This window comes from Musca vetustissima, unplaced genomic scaffold (genome assembly GCF_032173495.1).
Source record: "Musca vetustissima isolate MV318-11 ecotype Yass unplaced genomic scaffold, APGP_CSIRO_Mvet_v1 utg20142, whole genome shotgun sequence".
NCBI lineage: Eukaryota > Metazoa > Arthropoda > Insecta > Diptera > Muscidae > Musca > Musca vetustissima.
Window position 1 is genome coordinate 142304 of NW_026882995.1, and position 18200 is coordinate 160503.

Genomic DNA, 18200 nt, shown 5'->3' on the forward strand with positions numbered 1-18200 from the left:
TGATGCAATTGATTACTGTAGACTCTGTGTTGACGAGTAGGAAACGGAGACAATCGAGCATCTCCTGTGTCATTGCCCAGCCCTGGCTTACAGGCGGCACAGACTAGTGGGTGTTGATTTTCTACCGAGTCTCAGCTTCTTCTCAACAACCGAACCTGCTTTAATCTACAGCATAATTAGAAACATAAAGTGGATAGGAACATACGACCTTGACACGTAACACATCTTCTGTCTGACTCCTAGAGCCATCGACCTTCATTCCTCCTTCTTTTATTTATGTAAGCTTCTCAACTCTCCTTTATATCCCTAAACTTCTCTCCCCTAAAGATCTGTCTTTATCTCTTCTCTTCACTGTATCTCTTCTTGTGGATGATTACAACGGACCTAACCGGTCTCAGAGTGCTGCAGCCATATAAGTGACTGCACATCCCCAAACCTAACCTAAGTTTTCGGTCCACTTCATCCCAAAGTTATTATCTGATCATCACCGAAAATTATAGGGGTTGTCCTTGACCATAACTGGATTCTCATTAAAAATTTCGCCCTTTAGTGTGGTAATGTGTGACTAAATAATATCTCAGTACGGAAGCACCTGTAAATATTTATGTTTAACTCCCAAATCTGAGTACATACGACCATATAATTGGTATCAATTTAAAGGTCAACCACTCCTCTTGAACATACCATCAACTTCTCGGGTCTAGGTCCTTCAGGGGTAAATATATACGCCATAGAATACAAATTCTGTAATTTTTCACAAAAAAGTCAGGGTCCATTTGACCCGCTGAATATTGACCAATTCTTATTAAAACAGGCATGCTTATTCTTTCGCCCGATCCCCTTCTCCATGTAAAATTGCTGCCTCTGTAACGACCAGAAAAACCGACAAAATTTCAGTATTTGGTCCATAACATCCCCTAAATATTAACCGATCTTTACCAAATAGGGATCTTCATTGGCCAGAACCCATCCTACATGCAAAATTTCGTGAAGATATGTCCATAACTGTGGCCTGTATCTGGTTTACAAATTATAATGGACAGACGGACGGACGGACACACATGTCTAGATCGACTCAGGTAGACAAGATATGACGATCGTTATACTTGAAGGTGGGTCTAGGACCAATATTTCGCGGCGTTACAAACTCTTGGGGCTGCAACAAAGCCATAATACCCTGACAACACAGTTGTGTAGGGTATAAAAATCCACGCCGAAAAAAAATAATTTTAAAAAATCATCGCTTTAGATAGGCATGGGAGAAATATGTTTAGAAAATCTTCACCTTGTGTACACCTTAAAAATATATTTTAAAAATCTACGACATTTATAGGAGTCGAAAAATTATTTCTAAAACCAGTAAGGAGAGTGGTAAAGTCGGACTGGGCCGATTATATGATACCCTTCACCACATTGGGTGTATTCTACATATCTATCCTAACAGACGTCGCCTTTTTGAAGGAATATTGACATGAAATTGAACGAACTTAAATATGAGATTCTTATCTATATCTAAACCGACTAACATCAATCCCTACACATGTCATTCTGCAACCTATGCTAAATTTTGTAAATCGATTTAAAGCAAATCGAACGATTTTCAGGGACGTTGGTGCATTATTTACTTAAAATCAGGAGAAACTATATATGGGAGCTATATCTAAATCTGAACCGATCTTTACGAAACTTGACACTCATCATTCTAGACTAAATTCAGTAGGCTATACAAAAATTCGTGCAAATCGAAAGATTTATAGGGACTTTGGTACACCATTTACCTTAAATCGGACGAAAATATATATGGAAGCTATATCTAAATCTGAACCGATTTCCACGAAACTTAACACACATCATTCTAGACTTTATTCAGTACGCTATGCCAAATTTCGCGTAAATCGAAAGATTTATAGGGACTTTGGTACACCATTTACCTTAAATCGGACGAAAATATATATGGAAGCTATATCCAAATCCAAATCATTCTAGACCTAATTCATTACGCTGTACCAAATTTCGTGCAAATCGAAATATATATACGGACAGTTTACATTAAATCGGGCGAAACTATATATGAGAGCTATATCTAAATCGATTTTTCCCAATTTCAGTAGGGTTCGTCCTTGGGCCAAATAAGTGACCTATGCCAAATTTCATCCAATTCGGATTATAAATGCGACCTGTACTTTGTTTACAATTTAACATGGACAGACAGAAGGACGGACGGACATGCATAAATCGACTCAGAAAGTGATTCTATGCATATTCTCAAAAGGAACCAAGTGTCTATCTCGATTATTTTTGCCTGTTACAAACATATGCACAAAGACATAATATTCTGTACCACAGAGTGGTGAAGGGCATAAAGACCCTGATTTCAGAAACTTTTATAACTTATTCCATTTTTTCGATCCACGCTATGGTTTACATACATTTACAGCACCATGCAATAACAACATAACTACATTAAATTAAAATGCAATCAATATATTACTGGGCATCTGTTAAGGAGGTGGTGTTACTACTCGGTTGGTTGGGTCATATAATAAGGCCCGAACCAGTCAAGGCATCGATCGTCAAATCGTTTACGTTTTACAACGACAAAAATTACAATTTGTGTGGCTGTTTGGTGGTGGTGGTGGTGGTGGCTTTGTACAAATTTGTAAATCTGGAAATATTTGAATTGCAAATTAAAATTGTTGGCGTATTTGTTGCTGTTGTTGTTGTTGTTTTTCTACTGTTTAAAATCACATTTGTTGTTGTTGGCCTGGTGTGTGCTGTCACCGGCGTTGTTGGCTAATTTTTATTTACAACCCAACCAATATGGAAAAGAAGGAGGTGGTGAACGTGGAGATACGTGCTAGATTTATGGATGAATGGTGGACTGACTGACGGACAGACTGCATGACTAGATTTGAAATATTTATTGACTAAATGACAGTGGAAAAATTATAGTGTACTTTGAAATTGGGCCTAAACGGTTGTTGACCCTACGGTTGCAACTATTTGTAATGATTGGTGTGAAACAAATGTGGGTTGTAATACGCAATATTTTCTATATATATAAAAAAAAACAAAAATTAAAAAAAAAAATTTCACTGTGGATTAAAAAATGACTAATGACTATTAAGGTGGAGATTTTTAAAAGTATGGTATAGGCCATGGATTTTTTCAAAGTATTTTTTGTTTGTTATTTTTATAAAAATTGTTTCAAGGGTATTTATGTGTTCAATGAATATACAGGACTTGGATTTTTCAAAAAATATTTCCATTACCTATATAAGACGGGGATTTTCAAAAAATATTTTTTAAACATGTTTTAAATATTTGTGATTAAGTATATAAGGAGTGGATTTTTATACCCTACACAATTATGTTGTAAGGGTGTTATAGCTTTGTGCAGCCTGAAGAGTTTGTAACGCTGCGAAATATTGGTCTTAGACCTACCTTTAAGTATACCGATCATCATATCTCGACTAGCTGAGTCGATCTAGACATGTGTGTCCGTCTGTCCATTATAATTTGTAAACACGATACAGGCCACAGTTATGGACCAATCTTCACGAAATTTTTCATGTAGGATGGGTTCTGGTCATTGAAGACCCCTATTGTTTTTGGTAAAGATCGGTTAATATTTAGGGGATGAAATGTAGGGGATGTCGCTCTAGAGCCCGCTATTCTGGCCCAAACATTGCGAATTTTGTACATAGAGAAGGGAATCGGACCAAAGAATAACTATGCCTTTTTTGATAAAGATCGGTCAATATTTAGCGGGTCAAATGGAACCTGACTTTTGTGTGAAAAATTACAAAATTTGTATTCTATAGCGTATACATTTCCCCTGACGGACATAGACCCCAGAAGTTTAGAGTATATCCAAGAGGTGTGGGTGACATTTGAATTGATACCAATTATATAGTCGTACTCGTACTCGGATGTGGTAGTTACTAATATTTACAGGTGCTTATGCATTCATATATTATTCAGTAACCCATTACCACACTAGAGGGCGTAAATATAGCGCTGATCGCTTTAAAATGTTCCATGAGGTTCAGGTTATGGTCAAGGACAACGCCTGTAGTTTTCGGTGATGATCAGATTATAATTTTGGGATGAAGTGGACCGAAAACATATTTTTTATACCCTTTAACACACTGTGGTAAAGGGTATTATGTCTTTGTAAAAGCAAACGAGATAGACAAATGGTTCTTTCTGAAAATATGCATAGAATCACTTTTTAAGTCGATTTATGCATGTCCGTCCGTCTGTCCATATAAAATTGTAAACAAAGTACAGGTTGCATTTTGGCACAGCTCATTTATTTTGCCCAAGGGCGAACCCTATTGAAATTGAGAAAATCGGTTCAAATTTGGATATAGCTCCCATATATATTTTCGCCAGATTTTAGGTAAATAGTGCACCAAAGTCTCTATATATCCTTCGATTTGCACGAAATTTGGAACGGATTACTAAATTAAGTATAGAGTGATGTGTGTTAAGTTTCGTAAAGATCGGTTCCGATTTAGATATAGCTCCCATATATATTTTCGTCCGATTTAAGGTAAATAGTACACTAAAGTGCCTATGTAACCTTCGATTTGCACGAAGTTTGGCACAGAGTAATGAATTAGGTCTAGAATGATGTGTGTTAAGTTTCCTGAAAATCGGTTCAGATTTAGATATAGCTCCCCTATATATTTTCGTCCGATTTAATGTAAATGGTGCATCAAAGTCCCTATATATCTTTCGATTTGCACGAAATTTGGCACAGCGCATTGAATTATTGTGTGTTGACTTTCCTCAAAATCGGTTCAGATTTAGATATAGCTCCTATATATATTTTCGTCCCATTCAATGTAAGTGGTGCACCAAAGTCCCTATATATCCTTCGATTTGCACGAAATTTGGAACAGATTACTAAATTAAGTCTAGAGTGGTATGTGTTAAGTTTCGTGAAGATCGGTTCAGATTTAGATATTGCTCCCATAAATATCTTTGTCCGATTTAAGTTAAATAGTGCACCAAAGTCCCTATATATCCTTCGATTTACATGAAATTTTGAATAGCGTAATGAATTGAGTCTAGAATGTTGTGAGATAAGTTTTGGAAAATTTATTCGATATAGCTCCCACATATACATATATATTCGTCCGATTTTACCTAAATGGTGCACCAAAGGCTACATATGTACAGTATACCCAACGTGGTGAAGGGTATCATATAGTCGGCCCATTCCGACTTTACTACTTTCCTTACTGGTTTTTGTGTTCTTTTTTGTAATCGATCTATTGGCTACAATTATAAGCCGAACATCACAACACAATCCACGGTGAGGGGAATATTGATAAGTAATTTGAAGGGCCGTACTGAATATTAGTAATATTTGTTGACCTCTATTCGGTCAAGAGAGTGCAAATATCGCGGAATATTACCCAAGCTAAGTATATTGGATCATAGAAAGTTATATATTCGTGATAGTTGTGTAGGCTATCATATGGTCGGCACCGTCCGACTATACTGCTCCGCTCACTGGTTTTTTTTTAATTCTAGACAAAAAATAATAATGGCGCTCAACGTGAGGCGAAGTATAAATCATTGGCCTTCTGACAAATTAAAATATTGGGACGCTTTCCACTATTACAAATTAGATTTTCCATATATTCTATAATTGAAAGTGGCGCCCAACGTGAGTTCATTTTTACAAATATACCTTAATATGCTAAAAATAATGCATAGGCAAAATATATCAAAAATAATGACGATTAGTATTCAAAGGGTATATTTTTTAAATCAACTACACAAAAAAGCATTAATGGCGCCCAACGTGAGGGTTAGTTGTAGCTTTTCTGGCAAATTAAAATGTTAGGACCTTTATCAACCATCATAAATTAGATTTTCCATGTATTCTATAATTGAAAGTGGCGCCCAACGTAAGTTAATTTAAAAATATTTTTTAAAGACTATAAAAAACGCATGGGTGGACTTTTTAAATAAGCCTTTTTTTAGATAATTAAGAAATGCCCTCATCTTTCCCTATATATATTTTTTGTTTGTTTTGTTATTGATTTGCTTCTGTTTCTTATCGATAATATTCTTTTGCTATTGTTGTTCGTTGTTGTTATTGTGATACGATTGAGGGCGTTGTTATTTGAGGTCATTAAACAAAACAATAACAACAACTGAACTGAACAGAAAAGAATAACAACAAATAAATTTAACAATGCATTTAATTAATTGCAATTCATAAGGCAGAGTCACTCACACACACACACATCGCCACCAGATAACCATTTAGGCAATGAATGCTTAAATCGCACATATACATCGATACACAATATTTAATTCTTATGCCAAGGGGGTACCTATGAGTGTGGGTGAGTGCCTATATTATTAAACAACAAAAAAGAAAACAACAACACTTTATTTGTTGATCCATTTCATGTGATATCATTGTTGTTGTTGTTGTTTTTGCTGTCTTACTTGTCATCCATTTGTTTGATTCACTTTGATGCCAATTAATTGTTTAATCGTGTAATCTAAAATCCAGATAGCCTTTTTGGTGAGGCGAGGTGATCCGATCATTAATTAATTGAAAGGAGGAGGAGGCGGAGGCGGGCTAACACTTTTTGGCGGTTGCAATTCAGTGGCTGAAGGAGTGAAGGATGGGAAAGTGTACCAGTTAAGGCGATTTCGGTTAATTGTCATAATTAAAAGACAATAAAGAACAACAACAACAACAGCAATTAGCGCCAACAATAACATCAACAATTAATCTTTGTAGCTTTTAAGTACACACCGAATAAGGAAAAGTAAGGCAATAACAACAATTTAAGAGGTTGTGTGTGGGCGCGATTAGCTTTTGTTGTCGTGGTCGACATCATCATTTCGTGGAAGCAAACACACACACACACACTAATTAAAATTGTTGTAATTGGTATTAATTCGAGAGGCAATTGTAACCTCTCAGCAGTAGAAAAAGAAGAAGGAGATATTATAAATCAATTTGGAACCGATTTACAAGATTCAACATTTTAATATTTATTTTAGATTTAGGGTTAGGTTTCTGAAGAAAAAAATATTTTTAAAATTGTTGCAAGTCTTTTATCTGTAAATTTGGGTTTTATACCCTTCACCACACTGTGGTACAGGGTATTATGTCATTGTGCATATGTTTGTAACAGGCAAAAGGAAACGAGATAGACACATGGTTCCTTTTGAGAATATGCATAGAATCACTTTTTAAGTCGATTTATGCATGTCCGTCCGTCCGTCCGTCTGTCTGTCCATGTTAAATTGTAAACAAAGTACAGGTCGCATTTATTATCCGATTTAAATGAAATTTGGCACAACTCACTTATTTGGCCCAGGGACGAACCCTATTGAAATTGGGAAAAATCGGTTCAGATTTAGATATAGCTCCCATATATATTTTCGTCCGATTTAAGGTAAATGGGTAACCAAAGTCCCTATATATGTTTCGATTTGCACAAAATTTGGCATAGCGTACTGAATTAGTTCCAGAATATTGTGTGCCAATTTTCGAGAAAATCGGTTCAGATTTAGATATATCTCCCATATATAGTTTCGTCCGATTTAAAGTAAATGGTGCACCAAAGTGCCTATATATCTTTCGATTTGCACGAAATTTGGCACAACGTACTGAATTAGGTCTAGAAAAATGTGTGTTAAGTTTCCTGAAAATCGGTCCAGATTTAGATATAGCTCCCATATATATTTTCGTCCGATTTAATGAAAATGGTGTACCAAAGTCCCCATATATCTTTCGATTTGCACGAAATTTGTCATAGCATAATGAATTAGGTCGAGAATGATGTGTGATAAGTTTCCTGAAAATCGGTCCAGATTTAGATATACCTCCCATATATATTTTCGTCCGATTTAATGTAAATGGTCCACCAAATACCCTATATATCTTTCGATTTGCACGAAATTTGGCACAGCTTAATGAATTAGGTCTATAATGATGTGTGTTATATATATATATATATACTATATCTATAGCAACTCTATATCTGACCAAATGAAGAATTTAGTATGGGTTGCAGAAGGACATGTTTATGGATCCAATTTCATTTTACTGGTCCTTTTTTACTGACGGACGTCTGTTAGAATTCATCTGTTGAATATACCCAAAGTGGTGAAGGGTATCATATAGTCGGCCCCGTCCGACTTTACTACTTTCCTTACTGGTTTTCTAATTTCTTAGTATTCTTCAGTATAGTTTTCTTAAAAAAAATAATATATATATATATACTTACAATAATGGCCAAATAATAACGATAATCATATGGCAAGGGTCCATCACCGTTCATTATGAAATTCTGAGTTTTCAAAAAATGATCCAGAAATCGGGGATGATAGCTAATGACCTTTGTCACTTGATCCAATTCCAGATCATCCATGTTGTATTCACGAACGGGGCACTAAAAAAATTAGAAGAATAAAAATTAAAAAAAAAATAATAATATTATTGAATTTATTATTATTATTTTTTTATAAATAAATATAAAATAAAAAATAATTTTTTTTAAATAATAATAAAATATTGTTCTTCACGACAATCACTAAAGTCTACACAAGATAACAATATATATTGGCTATATGGAAGTTGATATTCGGACTGAATGGCCAACCTATAGATTGACTTAGTACTACTCATCACGACCCTTCGGTAGTCACAAATGAAATTAACGCACTGATGCGCCACATCGGCCATAAATTACAAACTGTAAGATCAAATTGCGTTTAACACAGCCGATTTTGCGGTCAAGTGTAGAGAGAGAAAAAAGAAAACATAAAAACAAAAAGATATGTAAACAAAAATTAGAACAACAAAAGGGTATCTACAAAGGTCAAGGTTGCGACAGACTATGCGGCGTTTTGTTTAAAGGTATATAAAATAACAGAAACAACAACAAGAAGAAAACATGTTCAAAGAAAGTAAACATTAACCGATTGCAGAAAAACATACATACATATATCATATGTATATATATTTTTTTTAAAAAGGTCCAAGGCGTGGATTTTTTTAAAGAATATTTTTTCAATGTTCAGACAAGGCGTGGATTTTTTTAAAGAATATTTTTTCAATGTTCAGACAAGGCGTGGATTTTTTTAAAGAAAATTTTTTTACAATGTTCAGACAAGGCGTGGATTTTTTTAAAGAATATTTTTTAGAGGACTAACTGAGGCGTGGATTTTTTAAAGAATATTTTTTAGAGGACTAACTGAGGCGTGGATTTTTTAAAGAATATTTTTTAGAGGACTAACTGAGGCGTGGATTTTTTAAAGAATATTTTTTAGAGGACTAACTGAGGCGTGGATTTTTTAAAGAATATTTTTTAGAGGACTAACTGAGGCGTGGATTTTTTAAAGAATATTTTTTAGAGGACTAACTGAGGCGTGGATTTTTTAAAGAATATTTTTATGAGGCGTAACTGAGGCGTGGATTTTTTAAAGAATATTTTTTAGAGGACTAACTGAGGCGTGGATTTTTTAAAGAATATTTTTTTGAGGACTAACTGAGGCGTGGATTTTTTAAAGAATATTTTTTTTGAGGACTAACTGAGGCGTGGATTTTTTAAGAATATTTTTTAGAGGACTAACTGAGGCGTGGATTTTTTAAAGAATATTTTTTAGAGGACTAACTGAGGCGTGGATTTTTTAAAGAATATTTTTTAGAGGACTAACTGAGGCGTGGATTTTTTAAAGAATATTTTTTAGAGGACTAACTGAGGCGTGGATTTTTTAAAGAATATTTTTATGAGGCGTAACTGAGGCGTGGATTTTTTAAGAATATTTTTTAGAGGACTAACTGAGGCGTGGATTTTTTAAAGAATATTTTTTAGAGGACTAACTGAGGCGTGGATTTTTTTAAGAATATTTTTTAGAGGACTAACTGAGGCGTGGATTTTTTTTTAAGAAATATTGGTCCTAGACCCACCTTTAAGTATACCAATCGTCATATCTCGACTAGCTGAGTCGATCTAGACATGTGTGTCAGTCCATCCGTCCGTCTGTCCATTATAATTTGTAAACACGATACAGGCCGCAGTTATGGACCAATCTTCACGAAATTTTGCATGTAGGAAGGGTTTTGGCCAATGAAGACCGCTATTGTTTTTGGTAAAGATCGGTTAATATTTAGAGGATGTTATGGATGAAATATTTGATTTTTGTCGGTTTTTCTTGTCGCTCTAGAGGCCTCAATTATGGTCCAAATATCGCGAATTTTTACATGGAGAAGGGGATCGGGCCAAAGAATAAGCATACCATTTGTGATAAAGATCGGTCAATATTTAGCGGGTCAAATGGAACCTGATTTTTTGTGTGAAAAATTACAAAATTTGTATTCTATGGCGTATATAATTACTCCTGAAGGACATAGACCCAAGAAGTTGATAGTATATCCAAGAGGAGTGGTTGACCTTGATAACAATTATATTATCGTATGTACTCGGATGTGGGAGTTACACATAAATATTTACAGATGCTTACACACTCATATATTATTTAGTAACCCATTACCACACTAGAATGCGGAAATATAGCTCTGATCGCTTTGAAATTTTCCATGAGGATCCAGTATGGTCAAGGACAACGCCTATAATTTTCTGTGATGATCAGATAATAATATTGGGATGGAGTGGACCGAAAACTTATTTTTTTGTTTTTTTTTCGATTCGATCTATACGCGACAATTGAAAGCCGAAGGAAAAGGTGATGTTGAACTCTAATGGCGCAAGAGGATTCAAATATCACGAAATATTGTCCAGGCTCGGAATAAACACCAGCAGAAAGTTAGAGTTCCGTGGTAGTTGTGTAGGGTGTCGTATGATCGGCCCCGTCCGACTATACTGCTCCGCTCACTGTTTTTTATTATTTTCAAAATCTAAACAAGACGTTAAAAATATTTTTCAAGGCCTAACAATGGCCTGGATTTTAAAAAAATATGTTCTTCAAGGCCTAACTAAGGCGTGGATTTTTTTAAAAATATTTTTTCAAGACCCATACAAGGCATGGGTTTTTTAAGAATATTTTTTCAAGACTCATACAAGGCGTGGCTTTTTTTAAATAATATTTTTTCAAGACTCATACAAGGCGTCGGTTTTTTTAAAGAATAGATTTTAATGTCCTTCAAGAGGCGTGGATTTTTTAAAGAATATTTTTTCAAGGTCCAGAAAAGGCGTGGATTTTCAAAGAATATTTTTACAAGGTCCTTCAAGGGGCGCGGATATTTTAAAGACTATTTTTCAAGGTCCTTCAAGGGGCGCGGATATTTTAAAGACTATTTTTCAAGGTCCTTAAAGGGGCGCGGATATTTTAAAGACTATTTTTTCAAAGCCTATCTAAGGCGTGGATTCTTTAAAGAATATTTTATCAAAGCCTATCTAAGGCGTGGACATAAGGGTAATAGTAGTCGTTACCGACCGTTGATAGTTGATGTTTTTTTGTTCCTCTAGATAAAAACACATTTCTATGTACGTGTGCCACACCACACCGCCATATTTGCCAATTCGACAGTTGTCGTTATAACGACAACAAATCGTGACAATATTCATCAAAGAAATACAATTTGATTTTTGCTTGTCAATTTGAGAAACTAATTTGGACTTAAAAGCGGTGTTTTTTGCTCCCGACTCGCTTCTTCCATTTTAAAATGAATTTTTGCTGTTGTTGTCAGATGGAAGGCGGCGGACGTATTGTTTGCGGTTTTCAAATTTGGCCAACTAAAATGTTGTTTCATTTGTTTCCATGTTCCAAAATATATGGCCAGGACAGTTAATAAACAAAAATAGTAGTTCCACTTCGAACAATTTGTCATTTGATGCCAGCTAGAATGATTGTAAGTCTGATTGTGTTTATTTTTTTGGTAATGACAAGATGATATCCGATATTGCCGTTTGATTAGCAGTAGTGATTGTCATTCGAGAGACATGACATGCCGTGAGTGACAGGCAATAACATGAGATTTGAAAAATTAAAAAAATAAGCTTGAAAAAATAAGCTAATGAAAATAATGAAAAAAAATCGAAAATAAAAAATTAAGTTTTATTAAAAGATTCCCAAAACTTCCTTCATATTTTTTCAAAAAAAAAAAAAAAAAACAGATATTTAAATTCGCAAAAAAAAATAATTGTCTAGCTACCCGAAATTTTCCATCAAAAAAAGTTCGAGACTATTTACTAGCCTTTATAACTTCGATAATTCAAAAAAAATATTTTAACCCCTAATTTCAATATCAAACAAAACTTAAATCACTTTCGATTAAATTAAAAAAAATGTGCAAAAAACCGTATTTAACATTCGAAAACAAATAAACATAAAAAAACTCAAAATATTTGCCGGTAGCAGAGAAGAGAGGGGTGCGATTTTAAACGTGCCACGAAATATTAGAAGACGCTGAGTTGTGATACAAAACAAAATAAAAAAAGACACTCAATCGAAACGTGTTAATTTGTTTGCTCAACAAATTAACTCGTTTTATGACAACAAACAAGATCAAACAAAAAACAACAACAACTATATTTGTACAGTCGAACCGATCAGATAAAATACACTATAGCTCTATTTTTTTCGATAAACATAAAAATAATTTTTGAAGCACAAGCTAATTATAGACAGTGGAATTTTATAGATGTGGATTTTTAAAGAATATTTTTTCAAGGCCTAGCCAAGGCGTGAATTTTTTAAAGGGGTGTTTTTTTATACCCTTCACCACACGGTGGCACAGGGTATTATGTCTTTGTGCATATGTTTGTAACAGGCGAAAGGAAACGAGATAGACACATGGTTCCTTTTGAGAATATGCGTAGAATGACTTTCTAAGTCGATTTATGCATCTTCGTCCTTCCGTCTGTCCATATTAAATTGTAAACAAAGTACAGGTCGCATTTATGATTCGAATCAGATGAAATTTGGCACAGCTCATTTACAGCCCAAGGACGAACCCTACTGAAATTGGGAAAAATCCGTTCAGATTTAGATATAGCTCCCATATATATATTTTCGTCCGATTTAAGGTAAATGGTGCACCAAAGTCCCTATATATCCTTCGATTTGCACGAAATTTGGCACAGCGTACTGAATTGAGTCTAGAATGATGTGTGCCAAGTTTCCTGAAAATCAGTTCTGATTTATATATAGCTCCCATATATATTTTCGTCCGATTTAAGGTAAATGGTGCACCAAGGAACCTATATATGCTTCGATTTGCACGAAATTTGGCACAGCGTACTGAAGTAATCCTAGAATAAAGTGTGCCAAGTTTCGTGAAAATCGATTCAGATTTCGATATAGCTCCCATATATATTTTCGCCCGATTTAATGTAAATGGTGCACCAAAGACCCTATATATTCTTCGATTTGCACGAAATTTGGCACAGCGTACTGAATTGAGCCTAGAATGATGTGTGCTAAGTTTCGTAAAAATCGGTTCAGATTTAGATATAGCTCCCATATATATTTCCGTCCGATTTAATGTAAATTATGTACCAAAGACCCTATATACCTCTCAATTTGCACGAAATTTAGCACAGCGTACTGAAGTAAACCTAGAATAATGTGTGCCAAGTTTCGTAAAAATCTGTTCAGATTTAGATATAGCTCCCATATATATTTCCATCCGATTTAATGTAAATGGTGCACCAAGGACCCTATATATTCTTCGATTTGCACGAAATTTGGCACAGCATACTGAATTGAGTGTAGAATGATGTGTGCTAAGTTTCGTAAAAAATCGGTTCAGATTTAGATATAGCTCCCCTATATATATTCGTCCGATTTAAGGTAAATGGTGCATTAAAGGCTCTAAATATCTTTCGATTTGCCCGAAATTTGGCACAGCGTACTGAAGTAAGCCTAGAAAATCGGTTCAGATTTATATAAAGCTCCCATATATATTTTCGTCCGATTTAATGTAAATGATGCACCAAAGACCCTATATATTTTTCGATTTGTACGAAATTTGGCATATCGTACTGCATTGAATCTAAAAAGATGTGTGCCAAGTTTCGTGAAAATCGCTTCAGATTTAGATATAGCTCACATATATATTTTCGTCCGATTTATGGTAAATGGCACACCAAAGTCCCTATATATCTCTCGATTTGCACGAAATTTGGCACAGCGTACTGAATTAAGCCTAGAATAATGTCTGTCAAGTTTCGGGAAAATCGGTTCAGATTTAGATATAGCTCCCATATATATTTCGTCCGATTTAAGGTAAATGGTGCACTAAAGTCCCTACTTATGTTTCGATTTGCACGAAATTTGGCACATCGTACTGAATTGAGTCTAGAAAGATGTGTGTTAAGTTTCATGAAGATCCCTTCCGAATTAGATATAGCTCCCATACATATATTTTCGTCCGTTTATACATAAATGCTGCACCAAACTCCTAATGTTTGTCCGATTAAGACGAAAGTTGGCAGAACGTATCAAATTGAGACTTGAATGACGTTATTGCGGTTTGTTGAAATTGTTGCAGATGCAGCCATAGCTTCCATATGTATTTCGAACGGATGTCTGATTGAAATTAAATTTTAACAGGGCGGCATTCCGAATAGTTTGTATCAATTTTGCTATAAATCGTTTTCCATAAATTTATCCCATGGTATGCAGACGACTCTAAAAATGCCCGATTGAAATTAAATTTATCATAGGTTGCAGAAAGACATGAGTATGTTACTTCGAGGGAACATTGGCACACAATTGTAAGGATACATATGTACAATACACCCAAAGTGGTGAAGGATATCATATAGTCGGCCCAGTCCGACTTTACTACTTTCCTTTTTCATGCATTTTCAGAGGCGTGGCTTTTTTAAAGGATATTTTTTCAAGGCCCAGACAAGGCGTCGATTTTTAAAGAATATTTTTTCAAGGCCTACCAGAGGGGGTGGGGCGATTTTTTAAAGAATATTTTTTCAAGTCTTATCAGAGACGTGGATTGTTTAAGAATATTTCTTCTAAGCCCTTATAAGGCGTGTTTTTTTTTTGGAATATTTTTTCAAGGATTATCGGAAACGTGGATTTTTTAAAGATTATTTTTTCAAGGCCCAAACAAGGCGTGGATTTTTTAAAGATTATTTTTTTCAAGACCCAAACAAGGCGTGGATTTTTTAAAGATTATTTTTTCAAGGCCCAGACAAGGTGTCGATTTTTTAAAGATTATTTTTTCAAGGCCCAGACAAGGTGTCGATTTTTTAAAGATTATTGTTTCAAGGCCCAGAAAAGGTGTCGATTTTTAAAAAAAAAATTTTTCAAGGCGTCCATAAGGTCCGGATTGTATAAAGAATATTTTTTTAATGGCTAGCAAATTCGTCGATTTTTTAAAGAATATTTTTTTAAGGCCTACCAGAGGGGGAGATTTTTGTAAAGAATATTTTTTCCAGGCTTACCAGAGACGTGGATTGTTTAAGAATATTTCTTCTATGTCCTTATAAGGCGTAGATTTTTTAAAGAATATTTTTTTGGAAATTAATTTTTATTTAATTATTTGTATTTGAATCCACCCTAATATCCAATGAGTTTGCAAATTGAATAGACAAATAAAGATAATCACACATTTTTGTGTAGGGTACAGACAAACAAAAGCAAACAAAACCAAATAAAAGACAGACCAAAACACTGGCAAACAACCTGACCTATAAAATTGTGACACAATATTTTTGAATTTATAAAAATAATCCATATTTTTAAACCCAGTTTTTTGTTTGTTTTCTTTATCATTTTTATTGTGAGATGCCCAAAAATGATGATGCAAAAACTAAGAAGAAGAAGAAAAAGAACAAGAAACACGCTTACTCTTTTTTTATATTTTATTGTTGTTGTTTTTTTATTTGTTTGGGTGTTGATATGATAAATCTTCGTTTTGGGGCGTCGAATGTCAGACGAGACTACGATGATCATTAATTTTATTTTAAATTAGTCTAGAGTTGATGTTTTCTTTTTCATTTTTTTTATAATTTGTTGTTTTTTTTTTGTGAGTTGTGTTTTTTTGTCGCTTTCGATTTTGAAGATTTACTGCTCAAATCATGTTCGCTTAATTAATAAATATTTAAATGTTAGCTTTCAGCCAAAACATATCTACCGAAATTAGCTTATTGTTAAAAAATTGATTAATTATAGAGAGAGGGAGAGGAGGTGGTCAGATTCAAGATAATGGTAGGTGTAGTAAAGGAGAGAATGAAAAAAATATATAATAAATTGGAATCCACAAAAAAACAAAACATTCTTAAATAAAAATAAGAATATTTTTTGTGGATTTGTTTTTTAATCCAATAGATGTGGTTGTGGATTTTTTAAACCTATTTCTTCATGACTCATCCAAAGCATCAAAAATCCAAAAGGTGGATTTAAAAAAGATTTTTTTTTAATCCGAAAGGTGATATATTGTACATATCGTTAGCTAAAATGTAAAAAGGCGTAACTAACAAATAATTGAAATTGACTTTGGTAACACATGTAGTTTATTGACATTCGCAATATTCATTGAAAAAGTCAATTTTCAATTGTTTTTATTAGTTACGCCTTTTTGCATCTTAGCTAACGATATGTATCCTTACAATTGTATGTCAATGTTCCCTCGAAGGAATCTACTCATGTCTTTCTGCAACCTATGAATAATTTAAGTTCATTCGGGCAGATTTAGAGTCATCTGCGTATCATGGGACAAATTTTTGGAAAACGATTTATAGCAAAATTGATGCAAGCTATTCGGTACGCCACACTGTTAAAAATTTAATCTCAATCAGATACCCGTTCGAAATACGTATGGAAGCTATAGCTGCATCTGCACCAATTTCAACATTACCCAATAACGTCATTCAAGTCTCAACTTGAGACGTTGTGAAAAATTTCATGTTAATTGGAGAAACATTAGGAGTTTGGTGCACCATTTACCTTAAATCGGACGAAAAAATATATGGGAGCCATATCTAAATTTGAACCGATTTTTAGGAAACTTAACACACATCATTCTTCTCGTAATTCAGTACGCTGTGCCACATTTCGTGCATGTCGAAAGATATTTAGGGACTTTGGTACATCATTTACCTTAAATCGGACGAAAATATATATGGGAGCTATATCTAAATCTTAACCGATTTTCACGAAACTTAGCACATAATATTCTAAGCGCAATTCAGTAGGCTGTGCCAAATTTCGTGCAAATCGAAAGCTATTTAGGGCTATTTTACCTTAAATCGGATGAAAATATATATGGGAGTTATATCTTAATCTGAACCGATTTTTTTCCAATTTCAATAGGGTTCGTCCTTGGACCGAATAAGTGACCTATGCCAAATTTCATCCAATTCGGATCATAAATGCGACCTGTACTTTTTTTACAATTTAACATCGACAGACAGCCGGACGGATGTAAAATCGGACGAAAATATTTATGGGGCTATATTTAAATCTGAGCCGATTTTTACGAAACTTGGCACACATTATTCTATTCTTAATTCACTACGCTGTGCCAAATTTCGTGCAAATCGCGAGTTATATAGGGACTTTGGTGCACCATTTACCTTAAATCGGACGAAAATATATTTGGGAGCTATATCTAAATCTGAACCGATTTTTACGAAACTCATCACACAACATTCTAGACTCAGTTCAGTACGCTGTGCCAAATTTCGTGCAAATTGAGAGATATATAGGGACTTTGGTGTGCCATTTACCATAAATCGGACGAAAATATATATGGGAGCTATATCTAAATCTGAATCGATTTCCACGAAACTTGGCACACACTATTCTAGGCTTACTTCAGTACGCTGTGCCAAATTTCGTGCTAATCGAAAGATATTCAGGGACTTTGGTGCACCATTTATCTTAAATCGGACGTAAATATATATGGGTGCTATATCTAAATCTGAAGCGATTTTCACGATACCTGGCACACATTATTCTAGGCTTACTGCAGTACGCTCTGCCAATTTTCGTGCAAATCGAAGAATATATAGGGTCTTTGGTGCACCATTTACCTTAAATCGGACGAAAATATATATGGGAGCTATATGTAAATCTGAACCGATTTTCACAAAACTTAGTACACATTGTTCTAGACTCGAATCAGTACGCTGTACAAAATTTCGTGCATATCAAATGATATTTAGGGACTTTGGTGCACCATTTACCTTAAATCGGACGAAAATATATATGGGGGGCTATAT

General features: G+C 34.4%; 1 protein-coding gene across 1 annotated transcript in view; it reads right to left on the reverse strand.

The window, feature by feature from the left end:
* The window catches only part of LOC133329734 (sestrin homolog), a 60831-nt gene that overhangs the window by 18571 nt on the left and 24060 nt on the right, over nucleotides 1-18200 (reverse strand). Inside the window, exon 2 of the mRNA XM_061538200.1 lies at nucleotides 8277-8441. Within this exon, the coding sequence (XP_061394184.1) occupies nucleotides 8277-8441 (165 nt within the window). The remainder of the gene's footprint in view (nucleotides 1-8276; nucleotides 8442-18200) is intronic.